Source organism: Empidonax traillii, unplaced genomic scaffold (assembly GCF_003031625.1).
Source record: "Empidonax traillii isolate 1590-97213 ecotype Southwest subspecies unplaced genomic scaffold, ASM303162v1 scaffold2732:size23211, whole genome shotgun sequence".
Taxonomy (NCBI): Eukaryota; Metazoa; Chordata; class Aves; order Passeriformes; family Tyrannidae; genus Empidonax; species Empidonax traillii.
Genome location: NW_020957925.1, coordinates 8,993 through 18,792, shown reverse-complemented (window position 1 = coordinate 18,792; position 9,800 = coordinate 8,993). Strand labels below are relative to the sequence as shown.

The 9,800-nt window shown below is 65.6% G+C and overlaps 2 protein-coding genes across 2 annotated transcripts in view; both read left to right on the top strand.

Annotated features, from left to right (window-relative positions):
• The window catches only part of LOC114072180 (methanethiol oxidase-like), a 4,667-nt gene extending 2,743 nt beyond the window's left edge, over nt 1-1,924 (top strand). Inside the window, exons 6-11 of the mRNA XM_027910101.1 lie at nt 58-236; nt 977-1,055; nt 1,148-1,269; nt 1,370-1,462; nt 1,561-1,679; nt 1,762-1,924. Coding sequence (XP_027765902.1) covers nt 58-236; nt 977-1,055; nt 1,148-1,269; nt 1,370-1,462; nt 1,561-1,679; nt 1,762-1,924 — 755 coding nt within the window. The remainder of the gene's footprint in view (nt 1-57; nt 237-976; nt 1,056-1,147; nt 1,270-1,369; nt 1,463-1,560; nt 1,680-1,761) is intronic.
• Nucleotides 1,925-2,520: 596 nt separating this feature from the next.
• The window catches only part of LOC114072181 (DNA-binding protein RFX5-like), an 11,323-nt gene continuing 4,043 nt past the window's right edge, over nt 2,521-9,800 (top strand). Inside the window, exons 1-15 of the mRNA XM_027910103.1 lie at nt 2,521-2,593; nt 3,403-3,532; nt 3,922-3,955; nt 4,081-4,163; nt 4,662-4,790; nt 5,474-5,590; nt 5,816-5,897; nt 6,151-6,349; nt 6,534-6,634; nt 6,763-7,447; nt 7,539-7,927; nt 8,000-8,303; nt 8,343-8,408; nt 8,487-8,691; nt 8,953-9,025. Coding sequence (XP_027765904.1) covers nt 3,420-3,532; nt 3,922-3,955; nt 4,081-4,163; nt 4,662-4,790; nt 5,474-5,590; nt 5,816-5,897; nt 6,151-6,349; nt 6,534-6,634; nt 6,763-7,447; nt 7,539-7,927; nt 8,000-8,303; nt 8,343-8,408; nt 8,487-8,691; nt 8,953-9,025 — 2,580 coding nt within the window. The 5' untranslated portion in view covers nt 2,521-2,593; nt 3,403-3,419. The remainder of the gene's footprint in view (nt 2,594-3,402; nt 3,533-3,921; nt 3,956-4,080; nt 4,164-4,661; nt 4,791-5,473; nt 5,591-5,815; nt 5,898-6,150; nt 6,350-6,533; nt 6,635-6,762; nt 7,448-7,538; nt 7,928-7,999; nt 8,304-8,342; nt 8,409-8,486; nt 8,692-8,952; nt 9,026-9,800) is intronic.

The following is a 9,800-nucleotide window of genomic DNA, read 5'->3' as shown; positions in this document are numbered from 1 at the left end:
TTTCTGCTGCCCCCGGGGGCTGAGCCCCCTCCCCCCTCACGGAATTCCCCATCCCAGGGCGTTACGGGCGCCGGCTCAACGTGTGGGACTGGAGCACCCACAGGTACGTGCAGGCCATCGACGTGGGCGAGGATTCGGCGCCGCTGGAGATCCGCTTCCTGCACGACCCCGACGCCGCCCAGGGCTTCGTGGGCTGCACCATCAGCAGCGCCGTCCACCGCTTCTTCAAGACGCAGGTGAGGCATCCCAGATCCCAAATCCCAAATCTCACATCCCAAATCCCACATCCCAGATCCCAAATCCCACATCCCAGATCCCAAATCCCACATCCCAGATCCCACATCCCAGATCCCAGATCCCAAATCCCAGAACCCAAATCCCAAATCCCACATCCCAAATCCCACATCCCACATCCCAAATCCCAGATCCCACATCCCAAATCCCAGATCCCAAATCCCACATCCCACATCCCAAATCCCACATCCCACATCCCAAATCCCACACCCCAAATCCCACATCCCAGATCCCACATCCCACATTCCAGATCCCAGCAGGGCCAGGACACAGGGACATCATCCTACATCCCAAATCCCAAATCCCACACCCCAGCAGGGCCAGGACACAGGCACACCATCCTACATCCCAAATCCCACATCCCACATTCCAGATCCCAGGGCCAGGACACAGGCACATCATCCCACATCCCAAATCCCAGATTGCACATCCCAAATCCCAGCAGGGCTAGGACACAGGAACATCATCCTACATCCCAAATCCCCAAACCAGCTGGAAAATCAAGGGTGTTTTTTGCCCCCAAAGCCCAGGGGGGTCTTTAGGGTCTCCTTCTCCCCACGGCTCTGGGGGAGGCTGGAGAGGAGCGGAGCTGCTCCCAAGGGACGAGAGGTGGGGGTGCCCCACAGATGGGGGGGTCTCACCCCACCCCTGAACCCCCCCCCGGGGTGGTCTCTGTCCCCAGAGAGGCGACTGGGCCGCCGAGAAGGTGATCCAAGTGCCAAGCAAGAAGGTGGAGGGGTGGCTGCTCCCGGAGATGCCAGGTCAGTGTGTGTGTGTGTGTGTGGGGTGTGTGACGGGGAGGGGTCCCCAGGGGCTCTGCTCCCAAATCCAGCTCCCTCTGTCCCTTCCCAAGGCTTCATCACCGACATCCTGATCTCGCTGGACGACAGGTTCCTGTACTTCAGCAACTGGCTGCACGGGGACGTGCGGCAGTACGACATCTCCGACACCCGCCGGCCCAAACTGGTGGGGCAGGTGAGACCCCCCCCCCCCCACCAAGGGCTTATCCCACACCCCACTGCCCCCCATCCCCCGTGTCCCCTTCGGGGAATCAGCCAACCCCTTCCCCCTGCAGGTGTTTCTGGGGGGCAGCATCGCCCGGGGGGGGCCGGTGAAGGTGTGTGAGGATGAGGAGCTGCGGAGCCAGCCCGAGCCCTTCGTCATCCAGGTGAGCTCAGGGAGGGGGGGAACCCCCAAAATCCCCATCCTTTTGGGGGGTGTAGGGTGGAGGTGGCCCCACTGGTGGCTGCTCCCACCCCGCTGCAGGGCAAGAAGGTGGCGGGGGGGCCGCAGATGCTGCAGCTGAGCCTGGATGGGAAGCGTCTCTACGTGACCACGTCCCTGTACAGCGCCTGGGACCGGCAGTTCTACCCAGACCTCCTCACGTGAGTCACCGTGGATGGAGGAGGGGGGGGATGCTCCTGTGGGACCCCCCCCTGACCTTCCCTGCTCCCCCCCTTCCCGCAGGGAGGGGGCTGTGATGCTGCAGATCGACGTGGACACTGAGAGAGGGGGGCTGGCAGTGAACGAAAACTTCCTGGTGGATTTTGGGAAGGAGCCGGACGGGCCCTGCCTGGCCCACGAGATGCGTTACCCTGGGGGGGACTGCACCTCTGACATCTGGATGTGACCCCCCCACCCCCCCCGTGTCCCCCCCCTCCCAAAGCCCCAGGATTGGGGAATTCGGGGTTTGGGAATTGTCCTGCGCAGGGGGGGAGATGAAAAATAAACCCCGAGGTCGTTTCACCGCTGGTTTGAGTCGTTTCCTCCTCTTGCTCCTCCTGCCCCGGGGCCCAGGCCCCTTACACACGTTTTACACACGTGTCACACACATGTTGCAAACACATTACACACGTGTTACACACACACACAGCGCAGAGTGACACCTGTTACACGCACACACGTGACCTCAGGGAAACACACTTGACCCCACACACATGTTGCACACACCCCCCACACCTGTTACACGCACACGCGTGACCCCTCCACACACACACACGTGACCCCCCCCTCCCCGACCGTTGCCCCCGCCCCCCTGGCGCTCCCGCCTCCCGCGCGCCCAATCAGCAGCCTGTTACCAGGCAGATTTCGGCTCCCGCGCCGCCCGCCCCCCGTATCCGGGCAGACCAGCCAATCGCATTAAAGGAGCGGCGCGTATCCGGGCAGACCAGCGGCGCGGCGGCCAATCAGAAAAAAGCGGTCGGCGGGCTGCGGGGCCGTCCCGCTCCCGCGCAGCACTTTCGGTTCGCGGGGCGCGGGAGCGGCACGTGGCGGGACCCCCCCGGACCGGCCGGGTCAGGTGGGTGTGGGGCCGGGGCTGGGGGGGACCCCCGGGGCCACCCCACCGCCACCGGGCCCCGCTGCCGGGACCCGAGGGGGCTGCGCAGTCACGGAGCCCCCGCACCCCCTGTCCCACCGGGACCGGCCCGGAGGGTGACCCCGGACCCGGGAGCCGCTGGGCACGGGGACCTCTGCCCTCCTGGTATCCCGTGTCCCCATCTCCCTGGGACCTGCTTTCCTGGTGACCCGTGTGCCTGGGAAACCCCGCTTGTCCCGGTGTCCCATCTCCCTGGGGACCTCTGCCCTGCCGGTGTCCCGGTGTGCCTGTTCTCTCCCGAGATCCCCACGCCCGTGGTGACCTGCCCTGCTGGTGTCCCGTGGCCCCGTGGCCCTGGGGACGTTCCCTCCCGCCAGCGCCATGTCCCGTGTCCCCGTGTCCCCATATCCCCGTGTCCCCATATCCCCGTGCCATCCTACAGTTCCCGTGTCCCCATATCCCCGTGCCATCCTACAGTTCCCGTGTCCCCATATCCCCGTGCCATCCTGCAGTTCCCGTGTCCCCATATCCCCGTGCCATCCTGCAGTTCCCGTGTCCCTGTGCCATCCTACAGCCCCATGTCCCCAGCGACCCTCCTGCTGCCCCTCCTGGTGCCCCTCCCAGTGCCCCCCAGGACCCCTGACCCCCCTCCAGGAGCGGGGTACCCACATCCACCCAGCTGGAGATGCCCCTCCCGGGACCATTCGCTCTCCGTGACGTGGTTTATTCCCCCCCTTTTTTTTTTTTTAAGCTGAATTTTGGCTTTTTCTCCCCCCCCCCCGCTCCCCTCCAGACCCCCTCGAAGCCCATGGGTGACCCCGAGCCGGGTGCCCGCCCCGCCAGGAAAGGGGGCACTTTGCCCCCCCGGGGCGGTGCCAGCGAGTCGAGCACGCTGCTGCAGGAGCTCCGGAGCACCATCTCGTAAGGGCAGCCTCCCAAAATCTGGGGGGAGGGAGGGGGAAAAGAGGGGATTCCATGGGGTTCAGTCATCTGCACCCCCCGGGGGGGGGACGAGGGGGCAGGGCCGTGGGAAGGGGGGCAGGGAGATGGGGGCACCGGGAAGGGCAGAGATGCCAGTTTTGGGGCACCAGAGGGTTCCCAGCAGCAGCTCCAGCTGGGATCCCATGGGATGTGGCTCTCCCTGGGCTTGGCAGGGGTGGCTCCGGGATGGGGCTGTGGGGGGGAGCAGGTTGGGGTCTGGAAAGGCCTCGGGAACCCTGGGATGAGCTGGGCAGGGTGGGCAGGGGGTGCTTTGGGGTCTGCCCTGCCCTGCCCTGCCCTGACAGCACCCCCATCTCCATCCCACCCAGCAAATCCGTGCAGAGCAAGGTGGACTCCATCCTGGTGAGTGCTTCCCGTGGGCTCTGGGAATCTCCACCTCCCCCCAGCCCTCCCCAGAACGGGAGCGTTCCCCGAATCCCTGAGGATCCTTATAACCCCTTCCTTGTCTCTGGACCCTTCGACCGTAGCAAGATGTGCAGAAGTTCTCAGACAGTGACAAGCTCTACCTGTACCTGCAGCTGCCCTCGGGGCCCAGCCTGGGCGAGAAGAGGTGGGTCTGGAGCTCCTGGGAGAGCCGGGAATGCCGGGATGGAGGTGGCACAGGGACAGGGTGGGGGGGGGACAGGGACAGGGGTGGTCGTGGGGTTGCCCAAAATCCAGGTGTAAAAGAGCCCTCTGAGACCCCTTCCTGCCCCTTAAAAACCTCCCTGCCCAGACCACCAACCTGCAACGATGAGCTGTGCAGGTCCTGCAGGGTTTGCTGACCCCAGTGATAAATCTGTGGGTCCTGCAGGGTTTGCTGACCCCCATGATAAAATCTGTGGGTCCTGCAGGGTTTGTTGACCCCCATGATAAAATCTGTGGGTCCTGCAGGGTTTGCTGACCCCAGTAATAAAATCCTGCAGGGTTTGCTGACCCCAGTGATAAAATCTGTGGGTCCTGCAGGGTTTTAAGCCACACTCATTGCCCTGTTTGGCCCCACTGGCTCTCCCCTCTGCCTTTCCCCCGCTGATGGGATGTTTCTGTGCCCCGGGAGCAGCAGCAGCAGCAGCAGCAGCCTGGACCTGAGTGCCCTGGGCACAGCCGAGTACATGCACGCCTGCAACTGGATCAGGAACCACCTGGAGGAGCACACGGACACCTGCCTGCCCAAGCAGGACGTTTATGATGCCTACAAGTGAGCCCAGGGCCAGGGCCAGGGCTGGGGGTGCTGGGGGTGTCCCTGTGCTGGGGCTGGATCCCAGGGAGCCAGAGGTTCCCATGGACGGGGACAGCAGGAGAGTGAATTCCATGGACAGGGACAGCAGGAGAGTGAATTCCATGGACAGGGACACCAGGAGAGTGGGTACCATGGACAGGGACACCAGGACAGTCCATTCCATGGACAGGGACACCAGGATAGCTCATTCCATGGACAGGGACACCAGGATAGTGGGTTCCATGGACAGGGACACCAGGACAGTGCATTCCAGGGACAGGGACACCAGGATAATACATTCCCATGGACACCAGGACAGGGTACCATGGACAGGGACACCAGGCTAGCTCATTCCATGGACAGGGACACCAGGATAGTGAATTCCATGGACAGGGACACCAGGAGAGTGGGTACCATGGACAGGGACACCAGGACAGTCCATTCCATGGACAGGGACACCAGGATAATACATTCCCATGGACACCAGGACAGGGTTCCATGGACAGGGACACCAGGCTAGCTCATTCCATGGACAGGGACTGTGGATTCCATGGCCAGGGCCACCATTCCCAGGGACAGGGAGCAGCTGGGAACACCTTCCCAGATGGGAGAGCAGCAGGAAGGGCTCCCTCCCTGGTTTGACCCTTCATCTCTCCCCTCAGGAGATACTGCGACAACCTGGGCTCCCGCCCCCTCAGCACGGCCAATTTCGGGAAGATCATCCGGGAGATCTTCCCGAACATCAAAGCCCGGCGCTTGGGAGGCCGAGGACAGTCCAAATATCCTGCCCTGCCCCCCGGAGCTGCTGCTGCTCCTGGTTTTTTTTCCTGGGGGTTTGGGGGGGGTTTTATCCCCTTTGTTTTGTAGATTTGGAGGGGATTTTGGGTCCCGGTTTGGGGGGGGGGGGGGGGAGCGGGGACACCCCTAGGGGTGGTTTTGGGGAGGTCTGGGGACTTCTGGGTGTCTGTTCCCATGTCAGGAAAATCCCTTAACGGGGCCTCAACGTACTGTTATGGGGGGATCAGGAGGAAAACCGTGGTCAGCCTCCCTCCCCTGCCCAGCCTGGACCTCAAAGTCACAGAGACCGTAAGTTTGGGGGTTTAGGTGGGGGGGATTTGAGGTCTGGGGTGGTGCAGGGGGGTGGATTTGGGGTCCTGAGAAGGAAGGGGGGGGTGCTCAGAGGAGAATGGGGTGGGGAGAGGAAAGAGGCAGGTCCTGCTCTGTCCCCTGAACCTGCTGTCCCCACTTTTTGAGGGGGGTCCTGCCCTGGTTTGGGGGGCGTGGGGGGGGTCTGGGTGAAGGTTTTTATGGGGTCTCCCAGCCCGTCCCGCCCCGGCAGTCGGAGCTGGCGGAGCTGGTGCAGTCCTACCCCAGCGAGGTGATGGAGGCCGCCTGCGCCCTGACCTGCGACTGGGCCGAGAAGATCCTCAAGCGCTCCTTCAACAACATCGTGGAGGTGGCGCAGTTCCTGCTGCAGCAGCACATCATCAGCTCCCGCTCGGCCCACGCCGACCTGCTCATGGCCATGGTGGTCTCAGGTGGGCGCAGACCCCCACTCAGAGGGGCTCAGAATTTTTATGGGGGCGTCTCATGGGATTTTTTTTTATTGGAGGAGGGGGGGAAACTCAGGGGTGTGTCCCATCGTCCCCCAAACCAGGGGGAGGCCTGTCCCCTCATCCCACCTTTGGGGGATTGTTGTCCCACCTTGGTGTGTGCCCGCAGAGAACACAGAGAAGACCCCCCAGGAGAACCGTCCCCCTCCCGCCGTCAAGAAGAACGGGCTGGACCCGCCCGAGAGCAACGAGAGGATCCCACAAGAACAGGTGAGGCTTTTCCCCCCCTCCAGAGCTGGGGGTGGGCAACTGGAATCACACCAACACCCCCACCAACACCCAGCTCTGTGTGTGTGTGTGTGTGTCGTGTCCCCCCCTCCCCAAAAAATCAACCACAGGGCAAGAAGGAGCCGCCCCCCAAACCCCCCGGGCGGCCGGAGAAGAAGAAACCCCCCGAGACCCCCCGCTCGTGCAGCAGCCCCCAGGTGAACGCCCTGGTGGCCCGCCTGCCCCTGCTCCTGCCCCGCATCCCCCCCCCAGAGCGACCCCCCGGGCCCCCCGCGCTCCGCCCCGGCCCCCCCGTGCTGGTGCCCCGTTTGACGGCGGCCCCGGGCACGGTCAAGGTGGCCCTGCCCTTGCCCGTGGGTGCCACCGCCGCCCCCTCGCTGCCCCTGGGGCTGCCCCCCGGCCCCGCGGGGCTGCTGAGCCCCCCCGCCGCCATCCCCGTGCTCAACGTGCTGCTGCCCGGGGTGGGGGTCCCGCCCGCCGACCCCGCTGCTGCCAACCCCCCCGGCGGCACCCGCGGCCCCGAGGGCGTGGGGACAGGGACGGTGACACCGCAGGAGCAGCAGCAGCAGCAGCAGCAGCGACCCAAGGGCACCAAGAGACCCCCGGAGCCCGGGGGGGACCCCGCCCTGCACAAGAGGAGGAGGGGGAGGCCCCGCAAGAGGCCCGAGGAGGGAGCCGGGGGGGGGTCCCCGGGGGCGGAGGGGGCCGGGGGGTCACCCGTGGGGGGCTCTCCCGGGGTCACCACCACCCACGGGGGGGGCTCTGCCCACGGGGGGGGGCCCGGGGGGGGCGCTGGTGGAGGGGGTGGTGCCACCGTTCCTGGTGACACCGTTCCTGTTGGGGACAGGCAGGTTGAGGGGGGGGGCACCGTCTCTGTCACTGCCAGTGCCACCAGCCCTGGGGACAGGGCAGTCGGTGGCAGTGCCACCATCCCTGTCAGGGACAGCACAGTCAGTGCCACCATCCCTGTCAGGGACAGCACAGTCAGTGCCACCGTCCCTGTCAGGGATGGCTCTGTCACTGCTGGTGCCACCAGTCCTGCTGGGGACAGCTCTGTCACTGCCAGTGCCACCAGTCCTGTTGGGGACAGCTCTGTCACTGCCAGTGCCACTGTCCCTGTTGGGGACAAGCCAGTTGAGGGCAGTGCCACCATCCCTGTCAGGGACAGCCCGGGCACTGCCAGTGCCACCAGTCCTGTTGGGGACAGCTCTGTCACTGGCAGTGCCACCACCCCTGGGGACAGGCCAGTCAGTGGCAGTGCCACCATCCCTGTCAGGGACAGCACAGTGAGTGGCAGTGCCACTGTCCCTCTTGGGGACAGGCCAGTCAGTGCCACCGTCCCTGTTGGGGACAGCCCTGCCAGTGGCAGTGCCACCCTCCCTGGGCGTGGCTCTCCCAGCAGTGACTCTCCCAGTGACAGTTCCAGTGTCCCCACTGGGGACAGGCCAGTTGAGGGCAGTGCCACCATCCCTGTCAGGGACAGCCCAGTCACTGCCAGTGCCACCAGTCCTGTTGGGGACAGCTCTGTCACTGGCAGTGCCACCGTCCCTGGGGGTGGCTCTCCTGGTGGTGACAGTTCCGGTGTCCCCACTGGGGACAGTCCAGCGAGGGGCAGTGCCACTGTCCCCGTGGAGGACAGGCCAGCCAAGGGCAGTGCCACCATCCCTGGTGGCGGCTCTCCCAGGGGTGACAGTGCCACCACCCCCATTGGGGACAGGCCAGGCAGTGGCAGTGCCACCATCCCTGTTGGGGACAGGCTGGTGAGGGACAGTGCCACTGTCCCCAGTGGTGGCTCTCCTGGAGGTGACAGTGCCACCACCCCCACGGGGGACAGGCCAGGCAGTGGCAGTGCCACCATCCCTGTCAGGGACAGCCCGGCTGGTGGCAATGCCACCATCCCTGTTGGGGACAGGCCAGTCAGTGGCAGTGCCACCATCCCTGTCAGGGACAGCCCATCCAGGGGCAGGGACACTGTCCCCATCAGGGACAGGCCTGTCAGTGGCAGTGCCACCATCCCTGTCAGGGACAGCCCATCCAGGGACAGATCCACCACCCCCATCAGGGACAGTGCCACTGTGCCCCCCAGGGACACCCCAGCCAGGGCCAGTGCCACCACCTCTGCTGGGGACAGGCCAGGCAGGGACAGTGCCACCAGAGACAGGCCAGGCAGTGCCACTGTCCCCACTGGGGACAGGCCAGGCAGGGACAGGGACACCACCCCTGTCAGGGACAGGCCAGGCAGTGCCACCATCCCCTCCAGGGACAGGCCAGGCAGGGACAGTGCCACCAGGGACAGGCCAGGCAGTGCCACCATCCCCTCCAGGGACAGCCCCTCCAGGGGCAGGGACACCATCCCTGCTGGGGACAGACCAGGCAGGGACAGGCCAGGCAGTGCCACCATCCCCACTAGGGACACTCCATCCAGGAGCAGATCCACCACCCCCGGCAGGGACAGGCCAGGCAGTGCCACCATCCCCACTAGGGACAGCCCAGCCAGGGGCAGTGCCACCTTGCTCCCCAGGGACAGCCCTGCTGGTGGCAGTGGCACCATCCCCTCTAGGGACACCTCACCCAGGGGCAGTGCCACCATCCCCCCAAGGGACAGCCCTGCTGGTGGCAGTGGCACCGTCCGTGCCAGGGACAGGCCGGTGGGTGGCAGTGCCACCATCCCCTCCAGGGGCAGCCCAGCCAGGGGCAGGGACACCAACCCTGTCAGGGACAACCCCCCCAGGGGCAGTGCCACCATTCCCCCCAGGGACACCTCACCGAGGGGCAGTGCCACCATCCCCTTTGGGGACAGATCTGCTGGTGGCAGTGGCACCGTCCCCAGCAGGTACAGCCCAGTCAGCGGCAGCAGCACCGTCCCCGGTGGTGGCAGTGCCACCCTGCCCCTCAGGGACACCCCACCCAGGGCCAGTGCCACCCTCCCCATCAGGGATGTCCCCTCCAGGCCCGTCCAGCCCACCCGTGTCAGCGTCATCAGGGACGGCAGGACCCGGGGCCGGGTGGACCCCCTGGCACTGCAGGGCCTCGGCAGGGCCGGGACCCCCCTGGGGGGCACCGGGGACTGGGGGGACCCCCGGGGACACCCCCACGCCGCGCCACGGGACGGACAGACGGGCACGGGGACAGGGACGGGTCCTGCTGC